Source organism: Micrasema longulum, unplaced genomic scaffold, assembly GCF_059751315.1.
Source record: "Micrasema longulum isolate JH-2025_06_02 unplaced genomic scaffold, ASM5975131v1 h1tg001578l, whole genome shotgun sequence".
Taxonomy (NCBI): Eukaryota; Metazoa; Arthropoda; class Insecta; order Trichoptera; family Brachycentridae; genus Micrasema; species Micrasema longulum.
Genome location: NW_028278761.1, coordinates 335,335 through 362,311, shown reverse-complemented (window position 1 = coordinate 362,311; position 26,977 = coordinate 335,335). Strand labels below are relative to the sequence as shown.

General features: G+C 31.1%; 1 protein-coding gene across 1 annotated transcript in view; it reads right to left on the bottom strand.

Annotated features, from left to right (window-relative positions):
- The window catches only part of alka (glycine receptor subunit alpha alkaliphile), a 69,035-nt gene continuing 42,058 nt past the window's right edge, over positions 1–26,977 (bottom strand). The window contains exons 4-11 of the mRNA XM_088236582.1: positions 18,383–18,459; positions 5,471–5,570; positions 4,544–4,698; positions 4,150–4,305; positions 3,809–3,949; positions 2,838–3,067; positions 2,613–2,753; positions 1–294 (exon numbers count right to left, since the gene is read on the bottom strand). Coding sequence (XP_088092708.1) covers positions 1–294; positions 2,613–2,753; positions 2,838–3,067; positions 3,809–3,949; positions 4,150–4,305; positions 4,544–4,698; positions 5,471–5,570; positions 18,383–18,459 — 1,294 coding nt within the window. The remainder of the gene's footprint in view (positions 295–2,612; positions 2,754–2,837; positions 3,068–3,808; positions 3,950–4,149; positions 4,306–4,543; positions 4,699–5,470; positions 5,571–18,382; positions 18,460–26,977) is intronic.

Here is a 26,977-nt window from a genome sequence, read left to right as displayed (position 1 = left end):
TTACGCAACCATTTTGGTTTTGAGTAGCAGCACTGGCCAGTAGAGGATGACGAATAAGAGAAAGACGGCTGGGAAGATGACCCTGGAGAGCTTGTCTATCTCCCTCCATAGCACCTTCTCCTGCCCCGTGTCCTGATCCAGCCAGGCCACCTGGAGGATGCTTTGTCTCCTCTCCACACCGCGACCAGTGCTGCTTCCCGATGGCGATACCACTTCCACCTTCCTGCAGCGTACTCCCGCGTTGTCCCAAGCGGCCACAGTGTTGCAACTACCTTTCTCAGTGGAATTTATCCTCTGCAAAATAACACGAGATTAAGAAGATAGGTAGACAAACTTACACCAAACACAAAGTTAATAAACTATCTATAGCTTCATTATGAGGAAGTTAATGGTTTTTTTGTTGTTTTGTTTTTCTGAAATAACTCCGCGTATGACGTCAAAGGTTCTTTTCTGGTTATTCTCGATGAGTTCTTCCCATTGGTCCATCCACGGCAAACAAACCGGAAATCTTCTAAAATTCTCAAATGGAAGGTGGATTCATATGAACCAGTGACGTAATTCAAAGTATTTCGTTTTTATTAAAATGTTTTTTTTTGTATGTTTCCAGGAAACTTTGCCGAACAATTTAATGCTCCAATTTTTACCGCGCGCAAGAAAACATCTATTCTACCCAATATCCCATTTTATTTTTATTTTATTTATTAGGGATATCAACAGTAATATATGTAAATTAATATAACAAATAAAATATACAGAGAATAAAACTAAAGACAGATATCCACAGAAATACATTAAATACTCGTACAATACATGCTGGTTTGTTTGTGTTAGTGTAAGTGTGTGAGAGGGTGGGTGAGTGGGTGTTATTATGGAATGAGGTAGGACATGTGTGTAAATATTATTTCACAAGTGTCAAAAATGTAAAAATATAATATAGGGCTGAAGTTCTTCATTGTGTCGTTAGTAATAATGGAAACTTATTTTAATAATTCTAAGATAAAACTAGAGCGTCATATATCAGTTGTACATATTATGCAATACACGAGCCCATTGCTAGAGAAAAAAAGAAACGTTTGTATTAAAAGTTTGAAACCTGTGAGCTTTTCGCTTTGTTTTTTTTTATTGTTTTGATTATTTTAATTAGAATGGATGTTTTGTGCATAAAGAACCGGGAAAAAAGATTTTTAGATTATAATGCTTCCTAAAATATAATATAAACAATGAGTTTACTTTACCTTTGAAATGTCAGTTAATTTACTTCACCTGCACAGCTGCAATGGGCTTATATGTATGTTGTCGAAGGTATATATAAGAAAATCATATCATTCCAATCTATTTTAGAAGTAATGTTGAATTTTTTTTTAACTCAGACTTCTGCTTTGGAAAATACATTAAAAATAACGTTTTACAACAGAGACTGAAAATATTTAAGAGAAGCGAATATGGGGGACAGGGCTAATAAACTGTCATAGTTTAAAATTCACCATTTGGGATATGTTTGAACATCCACATTTTTTCATTACAACATATTTATTACGTATACCTTTTTTTCTAGATTGTGATTCTTTGTCATTATTATTTGATTTAATTAATTTTACTATGTATTTTTATTGTTATTAATTGTGGCTTGACACGAGCATAGCCTAAAAAGCCTTAATAAGCTCATAAATATTTAATTTTGTAATTTTGAATGAATAAATAAATAAATAAAAATCTAATATTTTTTGCGAAGTCAAACAGCTGAAGCCTTTATTGGTGTGTGTGAGACTCATCTGACTGAATTATTTCACCTACGTAATAGGCAACGAATATTTTTTTTTCAAACTTCTTCTTAGACCACTTGGTTTAATCAAAAATATCGGGTCGTTGTCCTGTGGCTAGTGGTCTCGGACTCACGGACCAAAGGTTTGTGGTTTGAATCCCACTCTACCCCAACTTGATTCCATTTTCTAATAGTAAGTTATTTACAACTCGTTGAAAATGGCCCTCAAAATTAAATATTTGGGTAAATCACAAGAACGCAATTAAATATATATTTTGAGTTTTTGTTAACAAAGACTTTATAATACTTTTATTATAGTTTTTACATTGTTATTGAGAAAAAAGTTGTGTCCTAATATTAGATTTTTTTTTATATCTATCGTATTCTTCCAGTAGCAATTTTTGAACTTTAAATAAAATTTATACCCAAACACAGGCCCATGCCTTTGTGGGTTTTTTTGTATTTATGTAATAGTGTATTTTGTATTTGTTACTATATATACCTATTGTAAAATACGGAGAAAAAATTGGAATAAATAAAAAAGACTTGATTTTTCGAATATACTGGATTTTTAAGAAGTTGAAAATTACTATAATACAAATCAGGTGGAAAATATTTAGGGTGTTAAAAATACTTTCATAATTTCCTGAATTGTCTATTAACCTATATATTGTATCCTATATATTGTATGGGGTGATATTCCGAATCCTCTTGCGGCCGTAGAAAAAACTTTTGTCTCTCGTATTTAAAATACGCAAGATAAAAGTGTTTTTGCAGGTGGATTATACTCATTCGAATGCACTATGTTAAACTTATCATTACTAAGATAATAATAAAATGTATATCTTACCACTGGAATGATTCTAGGCATCCCCTCTTGAGACTTTTTCTTGTTAATTTGGTATTGAACATCAAGAACTTTGACAACGACAAATTCTCCGAGAGCAGCAAACACGAAAACCATGCACCCAGCCATCCAAAGATCCAAAGCCTGCAACGAAATCAAATGAGATATTGTTGAACATAAAACATTTAACTTAAAAACTAAAGTTTAAATCGATTTCAATGCGTTTACCTTAACATAAGCTACTGGCGGAATATCAGCTCGAAGACCAGTAAACATAGTTACTAGAGTCAACATGCAGGTGACCAGAAGAGTAACTCTACCAGGAATGGCGTCCAGGTCTAACCAAAAACTGAACCAAGAAAGCATCACAACCAAAGAAGATGGAGCAAAGGTCTGTATTAGATGATGGCCAATCTGACGTTCAAATCGAAAGTATACAACCAGACGTGAATAGTTCCCTGCAAATAAATTTGTTTTGTTGTTTACATCATTGATAGATCAAAGGGTCATAACAATAATTTATAACAATTTTAACTTTTTTTTTTTACATTTTTTTTTTTTACATTTTTTTTTTTGCACCACAACAGGCCAGGAGGCCTAATTACAGTGGTGAATTACATCAAAGAGCACCCAGGCTTGAGAAAAATCACATTTTTAATTTTTGTGTTCTCACCGGGAATCGAACCCGGAACCTTCCGTGCGTGAGTCAAGCGTCTTGACCACTACACCACGGAGGCCGCCACTTTGTTATTATTGATATTTAATTGAATTTTTTTCAACTTTCCAAGTCCCTGAAAAATCTTTATTCACAAGGTGTTTCCAAAATTTAATGCTTCTAATATTTGTTCTATGATAAAGCAGTCAAAACAAAACACTAATAGCTGCGTTACCCAGTCGGAAGTTCAACCCAATACATTATTATTTATGTTTAAATCCACTGAATCGTCGGAATAGGTTTTCTTCAATACTTTTAAAATTGTATGTCATTATTGAAATACTTGCGTGTTTTATAATAATCTTTAAAATATGAAGGTGACGGGTGTGATAATTACCATAGTATTCCAAAACTAAATTTACCGTAAATAAATATAAATCATCCTTATCAGGTTGGATTGCCAAAAAAAAGGAATAAATGTTTTATGGGTGATTGTTGAAAGCTTTTGTTGAAAATATAAATTGAAGTTTTTAATGAAACTGACCATCTTTTTCTACCATAAACGCATCTGTTTCTTCTAATCTCAGTGGTTCACCCATATGGTATTGGAGCAATTTTAATTCCGGGTTGATTGTGACTCCCGCTACATTCCATCGAAGGCGAACTTTCTGATTATTATAAGAAACTGAAAGCAGAAAACATGACCTTAGCTTGAAGCTTGGTTAGAAATTGGAAATACATCGATTTTATAACACGAAATTTATGTAATCAACTTGGCCATCCCGATTTATAGTATTAGTATCGTTTTCTGTCATGCTATCATGTCTTACACTATGCGAAAAATATTCTCGGTGTTTAAATGTAAATTTCCTACAAAATACTTACAGCTTTCTATGTAAATTGGACAGGACTGTATATCCATTGGATAAAGTTGAAACTCCATTTGACACGCAATAATGGCGTGCATTCGGGCGGCATATTTCACAGTTTTATTTTTGTACAGAGTGACTGAAGAAAATTTATGAGTCAACGTCGCGATCTCTAAAATAAAACATTTTCCCATCAATTACATAATACTCGTAAGGAACACCACAGACACGGATAATTATTCGCACGCCAAGCGTTTACGTTAATAAACTAATGCATTTTATAGGATATTTTTTGATAATTTTCTCACGCAAATGGCAAACAGGAGACTAATAATACGCTCGGTTCAAACTGCGAATTTTAATTAAGTAGCCATGAAATACAGTTTTTTGTTAACATTGGGGTTAAATACCTGTAATTTTAGAGTTTAGAAAATATGGATCCGGGTGCCATAAATTATCAAAAAATTCCGATGGAAGCGTTACGTAATCGTCTCCCTCTTCAAATATATCGTTTGGAAGTTGAAGTCTTGATTCCACCCATGTCTGACGGATAAACATGTCAACTCTGAAAATAATCCAAATAAAATAATATTATCATCCGTTGAACAAATTATTATTTTTTATAGTCATTGAGGGACTTTTAATGGACGAGTATCTAAAATAAGTTTAGCTTATAAGATATATTTTTCCATTTGTACACTAATTGCAGCGTGTTGTTATAACGAATTAATAAGTATTATCACCACAGTTGTTGTGATGCAAAAAAAATAGTATCTAATATCTTACACAGAAGCTTGATGATTAGTCTTACCATCAGATGCCAGACTAGAGAAACTATAAAGTATAATAGCATTATAGCAATATATATCTTATTCTAACTTTTCATGTTAACGTCAGGAATCAAACCCGAGGCCTCATACATGTTTGTCAAACGCTTTACAACTACGATACATTACGAGGCAAGCATTGCACACTGCTAAAAGTGTCTGAAATATACATTGAATAAATGAAAATGTTTACGTTCTTATGAGAAAACCCTAATATTTCAATTTAATGCCCATTACTAAAGTTGTTACACTGTTGTAGAACAGGAGCGAATCCCTGATTTCGATTCGAAATACGTAACACAAGTCTACCACGGAACCACAACCAGATTTTATTGGAAATATTATGTTAAATAAAAATGTGGTTTTCAAAGTAGCTAGCGGCTTTGAAACTATTTTAAGCTTTTAAATAATCGTCTTGACTTTGGGTGAAGAAACTTTAATCCTTTTAGTTTCATATCTCGATCAATGTAACAAATGAGTTGAGATAGTCTTCATGTGGTGAATGATTACCGGAAATCCATATCTTCCACGTTGATTGAATTAACATCCACCACGTAGATACTAAACTCCACAGTCACGGGCTGGCCTTTTCTGGATGGGGGTCGCACCTCTGCAAAATGGAAAAAACAGCGTGTTTTTATTTTATATTATAACTTACAATTTACAGTACATGTTTGTAAAATCTATGTTTTAGGCTTTAGTACTAGGTACCGAACAACTTATTGGAAGTTCTAGCTTCACACATATTTTTTTAAAAACAGTTAATTCATCTATAAGAAATGGATGAAATTTTGCTTGAATTTGGTGAGTCAGCAGATTCTCAAAAAAATCGATAAATCTACAGAAAAATCGGTGAAGTAGGCAACGCTGAATAAAAAATACATATGAGAAGAGAAAAATAATGTATCGATGAGTGTAAAAGCATAATTTAAATTTGTTGCAACAGAGAGGGAAAACATTTTTGAGAAGGGAATATGGGAGTGTAGGCATTTACAGGGCGTATGACCTGTCATTGGCTGGTTTAAGTGGCCATTTTACACTTTGTGTAACATTTACCATTCTGCCCATGTTTGAACATCCACATTTCCTCAACTCTTCCATCTGTTGACTTTTGTGAAGTAAAAGAGCTGAAACCTTTATCATGCGGGTGAGATTCATCCGGCTGAACCAATTCACCTACTGGGCAACGCTGATTTGGACATACTCCAAACATTGTTGCAACAAGCATTTGGACATACTCAAAACATTTTTGTAAATGCATAACACTGATTTCGGTACCTGGTCACTCAAACATCGAGACATTAGTCCAAAGTCCTAATGTGGGTTACTCGAATATGCTCCTCGCAATGAACTTAGGTCGTACGCCCGAAGGCAGAATATAATGCTCAGGCAAAAAGCACCTGATCGAACAAACTACTGAAGGGGCACTCGCGAAGATTTGTTTTCGACCTAATGAAACTAAGCCGAAACAAAGTGACGGTTGTAACTAAAGCTTTTACAGGGTATTGTAGATTGAATAAACACCTAGCTAGATAGATCTCTTTGAAACTTTTACAAGTTGGTTCTGCAATGCACATGATGAAACATTTTTACGCGTGTCGTGTGAATGTGATGCTTTATATCACAAAAGAAGCCATGTCTAAGGTAGGACCATTGGTCAAACCTGAGTATGTGAGAGCGATATCTCAGATGCGGTGTGCGGTATGTGATGGGCAAGCGGCCAATAGATCTGATATGAAAGCACGCGCCCTCCATTCAACAGCCCGGCTCTTTAAAGACTTGGAGGGTGAGAACTAATTTACGGGGACCCATTACAAAAGACGTACACAGGTCGCAGTGCTGACTGGAGCTTGTTTAGCACTGACCCCCATTTACAAGAATAGAATAGAGAAAAGTAATTAATTTCCTACATTCACAAGCTATGTGTACATATGTTACAAAAAATAAATTTCGCTTTTGAGGTAAAACGGGTGGAGGCTTAAATTTATTGAGGTTTAAATGTCAACAAAGATTTGGACAAGCTCGAAACGTTATAACTATATTATACACTACCTATGCTGTAAATCATTCCCGCCTATCAAAGATTATAAAGGGCGCTTTTTGGTAGTATTAGCTGTTACATAAAGATAATATTCTGGTTTACCACGCTAAGAATTTTGATTAATGTTTTGTATCCGCTCTGCGTTCTTGGAACACACTTATTTTCAACTGGTGTAGCGAAAGTCATACTAATCGTCCGTACTTAATCTATTAGCTTACGCGATACGCGGATATATTACCATTCTTGTCTGATGACAGAAGTAGAACCATTAATCAATATCAAACATCACGTGGATGACTAACAAATTGATTTACGAGCCCCTTAACTCAACCAAGAGACAGAACGCATTGAGACTGCTTTATTGTCTGTTAAACCCCTTTAATCCCGATTCTTCGACTGTTAACATTTTCACCAAATGAAATTATGATTTCAAATTTATTTCAGCGATTAGTCTGGCTTTATCTCTGATCTCTCGAGTTCTTAAAATAGACACTGTCTTCTAAGTTCACGCAATATTTTATTTTTATATTCGTCTGACGTAAATTTGACGTCACCGATTCCAATGAAATAAAACACGTAAAACGCATATTGATATATTCATATGTGTGTGCATGTATTTCAAGCTTCATAATCAATATGTTTTATTAAATATATCTAAAAAAATGTACGTAACTAAATAAATTAACGATTATTATAGAAATATTATTAAGATTCTAACGTTGCTTGCGAAAAAACAGAATATACGAATAGTGTATTTAAAAACAATAGACTAATAGGTAGTGAAAGTTGTAAACGAAATGGAGAAAAAAACGTTTAATTTACTGTACGGAATTTAAAAGAAATATACTTTTAAATATTTAGTAAATCTTTTGTTAAAGAGTGTGCATATTTAAAAAAATGGATTCTGCTAATACTTATTATTAATTGGTTCTGATTGTTTATTAAATATTTTCGAAAGCTGGAAGCATTTTCCCTGAATTATGAAAAGGAAAAAATTTAATGAATTTGCAATTATTGTTCAACCGACCACCGACGCGCGACGTACTATTTACAAGATTCGCATTTTTAATCAACATAATGATCAAGCGATTAAGGAGATTTGTTTTTTGGCTCACAATCGCTTCCTTTTCGTTTATTTTTTAGAATTCGCTAAAAAAAATAAATTTAAATTCTGATGCGCTCGCATACAGTTTTCGAAGCGCATTTCCAGCAAATACATTACAAAGGGTTAATAGAGTCTGCAATCGTCCAGTTCACGTGGCAAGATGCTCCTTTGTGATTGCATTAGAGGATCTTCTCCTACTCGGCCATTTACTGACCACATGGTCAGCATTTATGCCATGCAGACCTTGAAAGTAAAGCTTAGACTGACCGCAACGAGACGTAATTCTAAACATTCATGTTCGCATTGGATTAGTAATGTTCTTATGACTGTTTCGTGTCAACAAAAATCGATACACATTTGAAAGCCCTACATACGAGTATAATACAATAGGTACCAGTGACGTGCAGTGACTAGGTTATAATAAGGAAGACCCATGAAAAGTTTATTAAGAAATTAATACAGTCAGTGTTATGATAGAAATCGCATAGCTCTTGAATTGATTGCGGTTACAAATTCAACTTTAATTTTTATCTGGCATTCATTCATACTACAAAACAGAGTTATTTTACTGCAGCATAACTAAACAGTTGGTGCCGTGCTCATTTTTATTTTATTTTATAAATTTATTGCATATATAGGGATACATATTTAACATTAGGGAATCTTAATAAAACTAGTGAATAGAAAAAAAATACGGAGCGTCCTCTGGTTAGGATAGTCTCCATCTAATATGGAGATTTTTTATCTTTTAAGGTATAATTAGTTCTAAACAATAACAAAAAAACTATAACTGCTTACTTATAAATGCATAGCTAATCAAATGTAAAAAAATAATAATAGTTATTATATAAATATAAAATATACATATGTGCTAAAAATACATAATGTTACTTAAACATAAATAATATGGTGTAATATATAATAAAAAACAAATATAAAGTAATGTATATTTAATATAAAGAATATAAATAATATGTGAACCAGGTTTATATGTGTACCAAGTTTTATTTTATCTTGGAGTGGTCCCCATGGTGCAATGGCAAGACTCTTGCATTACCCACGGAGGGTTCTTGATTTGATTCCCGATAAGATTGCAAAAATTAAATGTGAGAGTTCTGTGCTGGAATTTATCGCTGTAATTAGAAGTCCTGGACTATTGTGGTGCAAAAAAAAATTAGGTTTTATTTTGTTATGATTAATTTTATTTGAAATCTTGTTATTATTATTTTAAGTTTATTTTTATTATTATCTGTTCCCATTATCAGTTAGGGACTACTCCTGGAAATAATACAATATTGAAAAATGAATAAAATTATGTAAATTATTTTATTTGTATTATTTTTAAATAAATAAAAAAATATAAATTTTATATTATAAAGCCCATAAGTAAAATAAATCTGGGATATACCAATTAAATTGTAATGATTGCGATTCAATCTACATTGGAAACACTAAAAGAAACTTTAATATTAGAGTAACTTAAATAATAATAATTTTTCCGAATTCGCAAACCATCTGATAAAAAATAATCATAACTTTATTAAAGACACTGGATTAAAAATACTTCATGTTGAAAATAAAATATTAAAATTAGACTACTTAGAAATCTTAGAAATTAAAAAAGTGATGCATAATAAGAAAAAAATCATTTATAACCAAATACTCCACTCATGTCTAGCTTCGAAAATAATCATATCAAATTACCAACCTTTTTGGAAAAAAAGACTTGACTTAAAGATTGAAGGCTCCACGTGTAGTATTTAGTAGACATGATAAAAATAAAATAGGAAAGATTTCATTAGTTACGTAAACCTTGACAAAGAAGCTTGTTTGCTTTGAAACCGGTCGGTAGAAAAAAAGTCAATTAGTGGTTAAAAACAAAGTTGTTTTATTTATTTTATTAAATAAAATAAACCTCAGGGAAAAGTTTTTTGCTCTCAAAAGCAATTTGAAGGAAAAAAATAAATACATTTGTTTTAAATGAAACTTAATCAGTTTTTTTTATACGCAAAATTTATAGGAAATAAAGAAATATTTTGTCAAAGTAACTATGTGAAAGGATGATTTAAATCTATAAAGTACGTCCCTGAACATTTATTTTGTTCTTCTCAAAGTTTTTATTTTTGCATACCACTCATTCATATTATTGTATTACAGTATTGATTCTAAATGTTAAACATTTTTTCTAACTAGTATGACACTTTAAAAATTATATATCTCAAATTCATACATTTTTTGCTAAATATAGAGATCTTTCTAGTTTCCTTAAGACTTTCCGGCAACCCGTTAAACATAAATTACAAATATTCAGTATTTTATTTTTCTTAATAATCCAAAAAAAACTATCCTGTTTTTATTTTTACTTTTTTTATCGCATTACCTCCTAGTTGTTTTAAGAAATCTTTTAAAAATGGTAACTCACTAATTCTTAAATGATGACTTATTGATAAATCTATTTAAATTATATTTTCAATTTGAAACTATTTTCATTATTTCTTTCGTACATTTTAAAAGAAATTTCACGGTGCAATAAAATGATTAACAATGTTTTGAGTTTGTCATAATTTTTGTAGACAAAACTGGATTCAAACCCCTAGGGAGCCTTAAATATTAACCTATTACAACAGAGATGGAGAACATTTTAGAGAAGGGAATATAAAAGTCTAGGCATATTCATGGCTTATGACCTGTTATGGCTGGTTTAAGTAGCCACTTTACACACTGTGTAACATTCACTATTCTGCCTATATTTGAACATCTTTATTCCTTCCATTATTATTTTTTTATTATTATATTTTATTAATAAAACATATGATACATATTACATATTTTACTTCAAGGAGTTATTTTTAAAAAACTCATTTGGGACCGTGCATAAAAAGAAAACATTTTTGTGACAATACATAATTAATACATCCGAAATATTAAGAAAACATAACATAAAAAACACAAAACCGTAGTTTACACCATTTATATAAATTACATTAATAAGTATCACTATCAAAAATATTAGACGTAATATTTTTTAATTGCGACACTTTTGGATTTACTATCCATGTTTTTGTGTTTTAGCTCATTCTTTACTTCTTCCATCTGTTGATGCTTGTGAAGTAAAAGATCTGAAACCGTTTTTGATGTGGGTGAGATTCATCTGATTGAATTATTTCTCCCAGATACTAGGCATCGCCTAAAAATATATTTCAATTTTGTCAGATGGAAGAATTGAAGGAACATAGATGTTCAAAGATAGGCAGAATGGTGAATGTTACACAGTGTGTATAGTAGCCACTCAAACCAGCCAATGACATGCCATTAGCCCTGTAGATGCCAAGACCTATTTTTTCCCTTCTCTAAAAGGTTCTCAATCTCTGTTGTAATATGTTATGCTTAAAATGTAATTAAATCTTAAAAAATATTTCTTTACACAATTTCGGTAAGCAATAACTAACACTAGTATGTTGCTTACGTACGACATTTTAAGAACCGTTGCTCTTGTTTATTTTTAATTCTTTTGAACTCCATGATCGTTGAACTCAAAGTTTTACCGATCGATGTAAATATTCTCATGTGTATTTATATTATTCGTTGCGGTTTTCGGATATTTGATTGAAGTCATTTAATACTGTATTCGTAAAACTAAAGTTTTATGTCGTTTACATTATTCCGATGCTAATGACTAGCTGCAATTTATTATTTACGTCTTCTTCCAAGTCGGTCCCTCAATGCTGAGGATCGTGATCACCATGAACACTTCTAATTAGTCTGTTCCACTCCAGTTTGTCCTCAGCTCGACGTACTGACTCATCAAATTTTAGCCCCGTAGCCACCTTTATTTGGTCAGTCCATCTATATGGGATTCTACCCCGGCTTCTCCTACCTTCAACTCGGCCAGACATTATTGCCTTTTCTAGATTGTCTGGCTCACGTCTATCAATATGTCTAAAGAAAGACAGTATCCTTCTCAAACACACCACTGATAGACGAGTTGTAATATGGAGCTCTTCCAGTATCGATGCATTTGTCCTTCTGGCTGTCCGAGGCACTCGCAGCAGCCTTCTCCAACACCACATCTTGAATGCATCGATCCTCTTCCTCTCGTAGGCACGCATTGTCCACGTTTCAGCCCCATTTAGGAAAACGGAGTATTTACGTATGTAATTAAAATAACCTAAATTCATAATTGCATTATCTGGCTTGAATGCTGCATATATGACACTACACCGCACTCGATGTAGTGTCATATATGCATTTAAAATTTACGCTGCACTCAGCGCATCTCGACCATTTTGTCAAGATCGTAGAACTACATGTGATTGTCTTTAACTTTACATGAGAGGTTTGAAAAAAAATTGATCGCCACGTCACAACTTGATACGTACGAAAGTGTATTATTGGATTCTTGGGTTAGATATAAACATTTTACTTTTTTCAAGCTTCAAATATAAAGCCTTTATGTATCATTTTCAACATCTAATATAAAAGAAAGTCAAAGTCGCATTTTTCGCACATCCGTCGTTGTTCTACGATCTCGACGATTTGTTGCATAAAAGTAAAATGGAGACTTTAATTTTGAGACACGTGCATGGTGTAATAAACTTTATTATTTTGTTTTTATTCATAGTTTTTTTAAATATTTTTTAAAAATATATTTGAAACCCTGTAACTTAGTAGCCTTACGTTTCATGTACAAGGCTAAGGTAGTCGGAAAAAAATCATTTTTGTTTATCTTGGAAATGGGATGTTCGATCACTGATTTTGGTTTATTACCTTTATGAGTCCAATCACCATTGTTGCAAAGTCCAAGAACAATGGCGCGTGATAACTACTTTTAACGACAGTGTTAAAGACATATGTTAAAAATATCCCATCTTTCCTGCATTCTGCTTCAAAATTATGGCTTTGTCAACTGATAAATGGTCACTAAAATAACAAATGTTTGATACTCTGTGAAGAAATATAATCTCATGGACAATAGTCATCATTCCTTCATTTAAACCTATATAGGTAACTTCTCATAGCTCCGTGTCCAGTAAAAATTTGGTTCGTTTCGAAACTACTTTGATGATGACGACGGAAGTTTGCTGCATCAGCCAGCGTTGGGAAAAACATTTTAGTGATTTTACCTGTAGAAGAAGCGCGGTAATGATCCTCCCAACGTTTCTGCGTATTTTGTTTTATACAGTTATATTTATAGTTATTAATAATCAAAAAAGCTTAATCGTTAAAAATATTTTTATTACTCTTTAATTCCTTTTTTGTTTATCATGCAATTGTGACATTGGAAATTATATGTCTTCTATGTACTTTATATCGATCAATATTATATGATTAGATTCCATCCGGCATGAAAACACAATAAAAATTGCTTTTATTACAATACGTAAGTATGTGAGCTAATAACTATTATCTTTTGTTGTAATTTTGAAATAACTTCGTCCGTGACGTCACTAGTGATCGTCGGTGAGTTGTCCTAACTGGTAAGTTGGCTTCCAGAAAATCGTAAATCTATAACAACTCACAACAACGCTGTAGTTGATTGGTTAATTCCCAAGAACTCGTGACGTAGTTCAAAGTAGTTCGTTTTTATGAAAATCGTTTTTAATAACAATGTTTTAAGTATATTCAAATGTTTGTAGACAGGCAAGATTTCCTCCCTAGGAGGTCATTTAGATCTAAATTTGTTGCAACAGAGAGGGAAAACATTTTGAGGCCGTATGAATCTCACTCGCATGATAAAAGTTTCAGCTCTCAACTAAAGTCAACAAGTGGAAGAGTTAAGGAAATGTGGATGTTTAAACATAGGCCTTCATCCATTCACTTATTTAGTTCTGTGAACATCTTGACTTTCATATTTTCTTCTGAAATGGGTAAACCGTCTCTTTTTTTAAAAAAACCTTTTTTGCACGGAAAAATATCTTATAATTACATATATAGTTTTTTATGGATTATGTAAAATTAAAATAACCTCAATTTTTTTTTACCCAAAGCAATATTTTTTTTATATAAATGAGAATTTTCGATCATATTAAAAAAAAGTAGGATTCTTAAAACAAAGTAGTATACGACCAGAATTTAGATCCTTTTGATTCTAATATTTAAAAGTCATAAAAAGTCTTGTGTCACAAATGTATCGTAATAATGTAATCTGATTGAACAGGCTTCCACTCAGCTTTTCCAAATCCAAAATATTTATTTATTGTTTTTTAAAATAACTTATTTTATTAGGTTTGCAAGACGTAAATCTACACAAAATATGCGTACTATAAGGAGCCGTGTTTTCCATCCAACTCTCTTAACGAGTGGCAAAGGAACACTTTTATTTGTAATTTAATAGGTCCAATAAAACGAACGTTGTAATAACAATAATTTTGTTAAAAATCATCAATTTTATTATGCAAATACTATCCAGCCAAAATATGATCCAATCTTACGACGATTTTATCATATCATTTATGAATAAGGGATGTGATTTAATATAACGATAAATCTAGAAGCCAGACGTTTCGTAATCGAGTGGTACAGATATTATAAATATTCAAATTCTCGTAAATTGTCTAGATTTTGCGTGTGCCTTTCCGATTCCTTTCTTTTTATCTACAACTCAGATCAAATTGTAAAATTTACGCCGTGAAACTGTATTTTTACAATTGAAAAATCAAGGGTAGTAGATTGTCTACATAGTTTTCACGCTACAAGTTTGTATTGGGAATTCAAATCAGAACTTTCGGTGTATTTTTACTTGCCATTTATTTTAAACGATTTATTTTTCTGATTTGTTTAAAATAGATACGCTATTCCCTTACTAAATACATCTCAGATTGAACAAATAATGCGGAAATATCACATATTACGAATACCGATAAAAATGTGTGAAATTAATTAAAATAATATTGTATTATATTTTCATAATCAATACGATATTATGGAAAAACGTTTTCATTCATATTTTTTAAAAATTAAATTCTTAAAGAATACGCCTCTACAAAAACGCGACAAAATTGGCCTTGACAATCGTGACGTCAAGAGTTGTGAAATTTAGGACTATGTATTTAAACGGTCACAAACTACAGTAAACATTTAACCGAATTGTGACGTATAAGGGGCGTGGCCAATGCAATGAAGCGTTTTCGCGGCAATTTCAATTTGTAAAATATATTTTTTTTTTTTTTTTTTTTTATTGCGTTGGAAATAAAGAGACAGCAAATCAAGATACACAATCAAACATTCTTGTGAGAATGATATTTACTTCGTTCATATTTGTATCTTGTTACCATAGCTATGGTATTTACTGTCTGGGGTTTTATGTATATTCTTCTGCGAAAATTGTGAAAAATTTACTTTGAAATACAACATGTACCTACTTATTTCGAAAATATATCAATATAACGCATTTTACTTGAATTAAGTAGGGTGCCATAATAATATAAACATCGCTTCTTCTAGGCATCCTACAATACATATTTATTTATTAATTTTGTTCATTAACGCCCAAAAGGCATTTACAAAAAATAAAAATGAAATACATGCTAACATACTGAATAATAAACAGAAAAAAATTGTGAAATTAGTTAAAAAGGATATGATAAAAAGTTTTACAAAGTAAAAAAAAAAAACAACAATAACAAAGGTATGCAAGAAAAAACAGTAAGCATATAAACAAAAAATGCAAAGATATAAGCTTATGAAATAAATTCTGTAAATCAAACAATAAATAAAGTGTTACGGTAAGCAAGATAGACATTTTAAAGTTAAATTAATAAACAAACAAGCATATGTAATTACAAAAAAATAAGAAATAAAAATATGTATCTATGAAATGCGTATTTGCCAATACTACACAGTGCAATTTGATATAATAGTAAAAAATAAAAAAGAAATATAAGGTAATAAAAATAAACAAGTAATTATTTTTTGTTTAATTTATGAAATTGAATTGTCAATAATAGTTTGACGAGCAGCTACAAATAAACTTGATATTGTGGACTTATAAGATAGTAAAGAATTGGACAGAATGTCTGCAGCCGTTCCATAAGTGTTACCTAACCTATGCAGTCTCGGTATCAATGAATTGTTTTGTTGGTTGGAAGAAGTACTGGAGCAATGAAACAATAAAGTACTCCTAGTGTCGACAGAAGGTACTCTAAAATTAATAAATTCAAGTATTTTTGGTGCGTCAAAAAGAGAGTTTACAATTTTATACAGTACAATGAGATCATTAACAGTTCTTCTTTCAGAAAGTGTTGTTAGGTTAAGCAGTGTTAATAAATAGTCATAATTCACATTTTGTATTGGAATGTTTAGTTTGTAGTTTATAAATCGTAGAAATTTATGTTGAATGTTTTCTATATTATAAACATGAACATTATAGCAGGGTGACCATATTCATGAATTAAAATCTAAATTACTTCTTACAAGAAAACAGTATAATATTTTCAATGATCGGATGGACTTGAAATTTTTTGTATTTCTCAAAATAAAGCCCAACATTTTTAATGTCTTGCTTGAAATAATTTGATAATAATTAATTTGATGATAGTTTTATGTTGCCTAGTTGGTAAAATAATTCAGCCAAATGAATCTCACCCACATAAAAAAATCATTCAGCTTCTTTACTCCACAAACGTCAACAGATGGAAGAATTAAAGAAATATCGATGTTTAAACATACCTAGGCAGAATGCTGTAGGTTAAACAGTATTCATTTTTATATTTTTATTTATTTAAATGTAGATACAATATACAATACAGCACTACTGCCAATAACAATGTAAATAAATTATATTATTACGTATCTACAAAAACATGATAAAAAATCACAATAGATTATTAAGGTCCATATAAACAAAAATAAACAATAAGGAATAAGTCACTAATACATATATTATGATACATAGTTAGAGAGGAAGAGTCTAAAACTGGTAATCCCAGCATGTAAAAGATCCATCTCTCTCGGTAGGCTGATTAACAGACCAATCATTCTCCCCACAGGCATCGACAACGGCAAAGTTGTCCTGCATTTTGGAAAAACAAATTATCTGTATTGCCTAGCTTACATATAGGAAACACTTAAGCCATCCAATGACAGGTCCTTAGGCCTGTTATTACCTACCCCTTCTCGAAAATGTTCTACTTGTTTATTGTAATACATTCGGATCTTGATTTAAGTCTTTGTTCATTCTAAGATTCTATCACTTATTAATTTTAGAGTCCCAGTAACGCAGACCGGAAACCAATCTTTTTTTTAAATTTCTAAATGTTCCACTAAATCTTTTCAAAATTTATTTGTAAATAGAACCTGCAATATGTGTAATCAGAAATTAAATTGTGTTGATATTAATAAAATATCTTTAACTTCCTTAAAAATTAAATTTCCAAAAATAATTCAAGTTATGATGTTGCGCCTTGAATCCGCAGCCTATATTATGCAGGATATGTGCAGTTCTGTATGTAGGCACATTATAAATGTACACTGTATGGTCAACTATAGTAAGTTGTATTATTTATTATAATGTGCAACTGTGTGACCAATATTCAAAAGTAGATATATGTTTAATAATATGTATTACATTTACATTTCTAGTAATATTATAAGTTTTGTATGATTAGTTTTATATGTTATGTATAATTTTTATGTGACAATATTTACAATAACAATATTATGTGGAAGCCTCTCATTGGACTTTATGATATGTATTTATAGTATAATTGTATCTTATAAATTTATAAATGTCTGTTGGCTTTCCAATGAAGTAAAATTAAAATAAGATGTAAACCTACCTACTCAAAATACTGTTGACTCAGTTTTTTAATTATTTAAAAATAATTTATATTTTTGTTCATTTGTATTACATTATTATATTTTTACATACAACGTCATATTAAAGACATATTATTCTAATTATACAACATATAAAAAATATACTATCTATAACAAATTGAAAACATAAAAAACTATTGTTCCACCCTTATTTTGATGGATTTCGTAATTCGTCGTCAGAGTGATATCTAAACAAAACTATATATTGTAATCACTATACATAAATTAGTATTTTTTGCTAAAACTTGCTCACAAAGCCGAGGTTACAAATTTACAAATTTAAGAAAACAGAAGTTGTCAAAGATTTTTATCTTTTCACAAGAATTTTGTTTGGCGTATTTTCTTTCCACTTGATGGTGCGATTAGTAAGAAGGTTGGAGGTTAAGGGAAGAGAATACGAACCATAGTAGTTTTACCCTTGTGACAAGTTGATAAGAACTAAATAATTGTATATAAGAACCTTTAACATAATGCTCGGGCAGAACTATCCTTGGCTTCAAGGTATGATTCCTTTTTGATGATACTTCGCTGCAAAACCTGAAAGAAAAAATAAGTACGTTAAGTTTTAAATATTAATTTTTGCATCAAAAAATTCAAAATAATGCCTCATCAGGTGCATTATTTTTCATCCCTTCATATCATATCTCAAATCCAAACCCGTTCCGAACACACTAAACAATATTGACTTATTAAGGCTTTTTTTAGAAATAGGCGAATGTTATTCTCGAAGCAGTTTAATTTGTGAATTAATAATATCCTGTCTTTTTTGTGAAACTATTTCAGCTGTTTTGGAAGAGTAACTTTTTTACTTTTTTTACAGGCCTTGCGGTGTAGTGGTCAGCGCGTTGGCTACCATGCAAGCAGTCTCGGGTTCGATTCCCGACATGATTGTGATATATTTATTTAAAAAATGTGATTTCACACGAGAATATATTTTACAGTCCCTGGACTGGTACCTGAAGCGTAGGACTGATTATCTTACCTTTAAGTTACAAAAAAAAAACTAATGCAGTGACCTGTGCACCATTAGGTGCAAAAACGGAATGATAAATTATTTTACACTAGCAGGCTAGTTACATGCTAGGAAATTCTGCCCTTCGGGCCTCGCTTTATCAGCCTTGCGGGCCTCAATTGAGTTATTCGAATCTCAGGTACTGTCAAATTTCACCTTTTTGAGCCTCACAATTTATTTTTTTCTGTTAGGAGCAATCTAAATATAATAATGAACCGGGGGTGCGGTCCCGTGGCTAGTGTCGCGGACCCAGGGACCAGAGGTCCGAGCATCGCACTACGCTCTACCACAACTTAGTTCTCATTTTCTAATAAATAAATTGTTTGGGTAAATCATAAAACCACAAATATTTATTCAAAAAAGTAATTGAAAAAATAATAATCTGTCACTCAGAATAACGCTTCAAAAACCACACAGTTATTATATATTAAATATCCCGGCAGCCTCCGTGGTGAAGTGGTTAAGACGCTTGACTCACGCATGGAGGATTCCGGGTTCGATTCCCGTTGAGAACACAAAAATTAAATGTGATTAAAGCTACTTTTTCTGACTGTCTGTTATTGTTTTTTTTTAATCACAATTTTAATTTTCTTATTCCCAAAAACCGCACGTAAATCTGTCTTATTTAGATATTATTTTATTAGAAAAATTCAAAATGAAAAAATATATATATATATATTCTTTTGCTGCTTTTACTACTACCATCTAGCGGCCAAACTGTGAAACGTTAAAAAAAAAATTAAATAATAAGCTAAGATTTTTTTTATTATTATTTAATTTTTAATATAAATTGAAAAAGTCATCAATATCAATCCTATAAAATATTTATGTTCTCACCGGGAATCGAACTTGGAACCTTCCCGCTGCCCTCAAAAAAAATGTAGAATTAAAATTGTTATTCATAAATTGAAGGAGGTCTGGATGTTCAATCATAAACATAGTAGTAAATATTACAAAATAAACGAATCACTGAAACCAGCCCATGACATTTTGCAAAATCTATCTTTGTCGAGATAGTTATTATTTATAAAATCTTCAAAAAAATCATGTAATTGTAAAACTTAAGCTTCTTTGGAATCAACACTTCATGATTCATGTTAAATTGGTGTTTAAGAAACTCATTTAAGGTTAGTTTAAAAATCATTATCGCTTTTATCACGACATATCACGTAGCTAACTCTGTGCTATTTTCAGCATTACGTTACATTACACTGTTATTTAGGCAGTATCAAATTTATGTGAACTCTAAAATCAATTTCTGTTAAATTTTTCTACAGCACTATTAAAAAATATCGTGTCTCAGAAGTTATGAGAAAAACTTAATTAATACTCAAAATGCATTTTTATTTTTTGTATTTTTAACACCCGTTGGGCTTTTACACACAGTGATAAAAGTTATTTTTATTAATTTAAAATTAACGTGCAAGTACATTACATGTACGTACCAGTTTTTTTTGAAATGTAATAAAACATATTTAAACATGTTTTTAAACAACTAAACAAAGAAGAAGAATTTTAAACTGATAATCCCAGCATAAAAAAGATTAACTTCTCTTGATTGGCTGTTTAACAGGTGAATAATCCTTCCCACAGGTATCATGAACGAAAAATTGGTCATGTATTTTGGAAGAATATATTAAGTTGTTCGATACATATAACTTTATGCGCTTCAAAATGTTGGGTTTATAAATAAACCGTTGGAGTAGTTTAAAAAGGACTTCATGGCAAGGCAATGTTTTTTTTGTGTTACTTAACATTCCCACATTTTCTCCAGGAATCGAACCCAAGACCTTATGCATGTTGGGCAAATGCTCAAACCTCTATACTACGAGGTAAAATTATCTCCGTTTGATTTCATTTTTCACAATTTTTATCGAAAAACAGCCATCAAGTCAATAACACTCGGCATCTAGTCAATACCACGCAAAATCTTAATTATATCTCACATAAAAAATGTACTCTCCATCCTCCCGGTCATGGAACGAACCGGGATTTTAAATCAGAAAAGAAAGAAAATTGTAGACCAATATTGTGATGCATCGCATATTGCGTTACATTTATCTAGAAAAAAGCTTTTCGAAATCTAAGGGCTAGGTTGCACTGAAAATGTATCTAAGGTCCATATTATAACATATTTTACCAATATTTTTTGTTATTCATCATACTGTTTTAATTTTTGTGCAATTCCACCCCATAACGTTAAGAATGCACAAAATTAAAAAAAATAAAAAATATGTCGAATTCTTTCAATAATAATTCACATAAGTCTTTGCTTTCTCCCCGTGCATTCAGCAAAAATTACAATTCATCGCTCCACAGTTAAATATTATTTGATATGTTGTTTAGTTTGCATTTGCGAGCGTGCTTTTTGCTATTTGGGCGCAAATTTCCACCCATAACCACAAAAAATATTTCGTGCTTTTTATTTTACATGCATTCCCCCTCTTAACTCCCCGCGCACCACCACTCTAAAGGGTGACGCGACATTAGTTCAGTGATGTTCAATATTTCACGATGAATGCGTCGCGATATCATACAGTATCCTCTCGGAACAGTATTTTATGAAAAAAAATATTAATTTCGCAGAAAACTAGAAACATTATGAATATTTTTTTTAAACTCTACCATGACAACCATAACGATTTTTTTTTTGAAGTGGTATTTACAGCATTTTAACTGGGGTATTCCTGGTTTCCCCCTCAGAAACTTAAGGAGTTTTTTCACCTTTAGGCTCAAAAAGGTTAAATACTCGTATATAAAGTAGATAGTACTCGATTTTCAAACTAGACTATCTATTTTCAAACTAGACCTGTCATTTTAAGTACGATTTCAAAAAAATCTGTTGCCTTTAGCATATAAGTCAAAGTGACAATCGATACTCACATATTAGTATAACAGTTATTATTGATCAATTTATCTCTTTAAAATCGCACATTTCTACAATTACTGGAATTGAGGGCTCTTAGCTTTTTTTACTATTGTAAACTTATTCAGAAAACGGTTTTTTAAACTATTTTTACTTGGAACGGTTTTGAATTCCCATCGATACTTTTGATACAAAAAAAATATTTACTGATCAGCTGGTTAAAGAATTTTTTTATATTTTGTTTAGAGTAAAGGATTAGTAGTCGAAAGAGTTAAAAGGGCTACCCTTATGCTAAATTACATCGCTCTGGATGTTGATCTGTTACATATATCCGGATTGGATTTCCCGAACAGGATTCTACTATTTCTTTGACAAGAGTCTCACACATTTATTTTTTTCTATTATATGCACGTCTTGATTTTAAGTTTAAAATGTAAATGTTTTTTTTAATCAATCAATTGGATTTTTAAAAAATAAATTGAATAAGCTGAAATGGTCATTTGCGGGACATTATGCCAGATTAAAAGGCCAAAGATGGACTAAAAGGGTAGTTGAGTGGAGACCTCGTGAAGATAAAGAAAGTAGAGAGAGACCCCTCCCCTCCACACACGATGGGCCAGTGACTGGATACAGAAAGCGCAAGACAGACGCATGGAGGAGTATGGGGGAGGCTTATGTTCAGCAGTGGATAGGAATGGCTGTGATGATGATAAAAGGATTAGACTGTTTAATAAGTTCCTTATAAATAATGAAGACTTCTGAGTGAAAAAACGTTGCGTTCACTATTTTTAAAAAAAAATGGAATTAAGTTTCCTTTTGTTTTAACAATAATTTTCTATTTATTTAAGAAACACTATAGTAAACTGTTATTGCGTATTATTACTTTGACGCAGTATATTTTTAGTTTGTTTTTCGCTAATTGTAAAAATGTACAACACTTAAATGAATGTGTCCAAATGGCATCTTCATTGTTTTGCTTCTCAATTTTTGTTTTTCAATCAGCCCAGACGCAGACAATATGAATTAAAAAAAGTTTGTGAGAAAACAATTACCCAAAATAGATAGCATTTTTTGTTACCAATAAAACTCGTTTATTTATTCATTTAGATTTACACACATTCATAAAACATACGTTCATATATATTGAAGATAAAAGAAACACTGAAAGGCAAAAGAAAAAAAAACAGTTAATAATTCATATACACTTAGTTTTTTTTTCACATTTGCAATTCACAATGAGGAACTTCAGCCCTAAGGAAAATTGGAAACCATAAATGATTTCTTGCGCGCGTTAAAAATTTGAGCACCAAATTGCACGGCAAAGTTTCCTAAAAATGTACGAAAAAAATTATAAAATATATTTTAATAAAAATGAAACACTTTGAACGACGTCACTAGTTCATATGAATCAAGCAATGATAAGAAAGTTATGGAAGATTTCCGGTTTGCTTGCCGTCAACGGACCAATGAGCCGAACTGATCGAGAATAAGAGGAAGAGAACATCTGACGGCACACGCGGAGTTATTTCAGATATACAAATAAAATAAAAAATTGTCGTAGTTTAATCTATTAACAAATAAAAAGCACTGAATTTCCTCATTTGTCACCCAATTAGTGAACAAATTGTGAATTTACTGGATTTAAATGCAACATATTAATAATAAAAAATACTCTAAGCATCGAGGAGAAATTTGAAATATATTTTGTGCTGTGTTCACTACATAGCCTGGAGTTTATATTTTTTTGTAGTCCTGTGCAGCAATGCACTTGGTTATATTGATTTTGAATGTATTGAAGCTCTTTGTGATTGTCAAAGGACTGTCTGACTATACTCTCTCGGTCCAATAACACTATATTGCCTTCGGACAAAGCCCGTTCTTACAGCAGGGGTTACATAATTTCCAGCTATAGCACATCAAGTGTATCTGAACATTAATGAGTTAAAATGAACATTACCTATACATTATAAACGCGTTAAATATAAAAGATAAATTAATTTATTATTAAGGTGTAAAAAAGCGTGTTTTTAAATGTAAATAAAGTTTATCAATTCATCTTATGGTGATCTATCAATAAGTAAGTTTTTAGTTGCATGGCGCCTGTCTAGCATGCATGTGCATGTGAATAGGCTTGTAATAATAAATGTATTTATAAAGTATCTTTGTACGTTAATGTAGCACAAATATTAATAAAGTTTATGAATTGATCGGTGTATCTGTTAACATACATATCTATCAATACGAGTAAGTAAGTTTTTAGTTGCATGGCGCCGGTCTAGAAAATCGAAAGCGTCTGAGGGGTCAAAACGGGTAGTTACCCTAGTAACTTTTAAACGTGTATACTATATGAATAGGTGTGGAATCACATATTAATGAAGCATCTTTGCACTCAAATGTAGCACAAAAGTTCTCCCTTTAGTCATTGCATGCCGAAACATTAATCTTAGGCAATAATATGTCCTACAAACGTAACATCAACCTTAAATAATTCATAATCTTATAAAGGGGTTGTTGGTATACAGTTTGGGTCACGGTGCTTTAACCTTTTATACAGGGGTGGATAATAGGATTTAAACAGAGCTGTCTGTGCCAAAATATATTATAAACTTAAGTCTATTTTTAGTCGGCTTTAAGTGACACAGTTGTGGATAATATTTATGATATTGGAGTTGAATTTAACAAAATAATTCAATCATATGGGAGTGAAATTTCAAGAATATAAACTAATGAAATCATACTCAGCAAATCGGAAGCAGTATACATATGTTAATGGAAAAAAAAGCCAAATAACAACATTAAATTTTGAAGTACCACTAGGTTCTATTTTGGATCCACTATTATATATTTTATATATTAATGATTTATCACAGTACAGTTTTAAAGGAAAAATTATTATGTATACCGACGACATTAGACTATTCTATAAATATCAAACAGACGTTTTAACAAACAATTACATAAACGAAGACTTCACTATGTTGACTAAATGGACAAACACAAACTAACTTACACTTAATGTTTAAAAAAAAGCAATACTTTCCATTTTTAATAAAGAAAAAATGCATAAAATAGATGCTCACATAAATAATGAACGACTTACTGAAATTGAATGTCAAATACTTAGAACTGATGATAGACAGACAATCGACATGGAAAATTCTTATCAACAATTTAATTAGCAAAGTGGCGACATTATCGAGTCTTTTTTCAAAAATCAAAAATTTTATTTCAAAAACAGAAAAAAAAATCATGTAGGAAGCCTATGTAAACACTTTAATGTGTTATATGCAACAACTATGGAGAACGTGGAATCAAAATGACATAAACAGACTGCAATGACAGTAAAATAAAATATTATAGTTAGTACATGACCATCCCTATCCAACAACAACTAGAGAACTCTTTAAACAAACTAAGCAATTAAATATAACTGAACTCTTTAAACTAGAATCATTAAAATTTATCCATAAATTAGCCACTGATGTAATGGTAGATGAAGAACTAAAACTTGATATAAATTGTAGTAAACATGGACACAATACGAGAATATCAGAAAAATATCATACGTAACCTTCTAAAACGCGACATATGGGACTGAAATTATACGATAAACTACCAGCCAAAACTAAACAAAAGACTCAGACAAACTTTTCAAAAGATGTAAAAAATATTACTATCGAGTATGAATAAAAAAACATATTTATAGAATTTTTTGTAAAATGGATGTCATAATCCGTAAGGGTTAATAAATAAATTTTCAAATGAAAAAAATATATATTAAAAAAGGTATCCCTATTTTTGTTTTCGCGATTCTGTAGATAAATTTGATTGGAACAAAAACAATAATTTATTTAAACAGATTATTTTACATAGGTATATTGCAGTTATTTTTCTCTTACGCGTGGTTATTTATAACGCATTTTTTTTACAGGTCATTTTTGTTATTTTGTTTTTATTTGCATTTTTATTATTTACTCAAGTATTTGTATTTCAATGCAAAATTTAATGAAATAACAGTGATAGGAAATGTAAATGAAGTACGGGAAGAGTGGGGTTTGTCGGAATGTGAGTCCGCGATTCACTCGTACAAGTCTGACTTATACAGGTCTGTTATGGAGAGCTGGCGCGAACAACACATTTACACATTGTGATTGTGTAGTATCTGCGAATAAGCGCATGATATGACGTCGCACGGCGTACGCATCATGAAGAAACTCTCCGTCTCTCTCGCCCTAAGACACGCTTATAAGGGTGACAACTATTGCTTAGTATTACGGTAATAAAATATAAACAAGTTGCTCCTGCGTTCGTTCGCTGCTATTCTTAATACTAAAATTATCATAATATATATTCATTATATTGTTAAGTATTAAGTTATGAATTCAAACAATGGTATATTAACATATTTAATCTACTCATGTAGACGTAGGTACTGTTTTTTTTTCTTCCGTAAATACGCTTTTGTCTTTTAATTAAATAAATTTAAATTAAATTTTTAATTCGAACTATTTTGGTTCATGGCGAGATTTTCAATAGTTCTCAAACCCATCCCTGCTATAACAAATAGTACCTCATTTATAAAAAGTTTTTGTACAGTATGTCTTCGATCTACATTTTGCAATGTAAGTGTCCTCATTATGGGGAATTTTCTAGAACATGAACTCATGTAAATGTTTCTATATTAGTATGGGGTATTTCTTACTGCAAGTTATTGATTAAATCATTGAAATAGGTACGAACGTACAATTGTTCACACTGCTGTTACCATAGATAATTAATAGAAACAGCAATCTCATTTTTTCTTTCTTGTTTTCTTGTAGAATTGATATTATGTATTCATATCCTGGGAAATATGGTTACTTAAAACACGATTTTTTATGTGTGTATTGATCCCAAATTTCAATAATTTTTACTATTAGTCGTAGAGTACTAATGAAATATAAAAGGAAATTCAAAACTATATATTTAAATTCTATAACCTACAGGCTTACCTATAAGGAGTAATTTTAAAAATCAAAGATTGTTTACGCAATTTGACGTGAATCACAAAAACTCTCTCCGGAAAAATTGCGAATGTTGTGTTTAAAAAAAAAACGGTCCTCAATTAGTGAAACAAAAGTAAAACAAAACGGTAAAGGTTATATGTCATTCCATACTAAATTTTCGATTCTACAAGA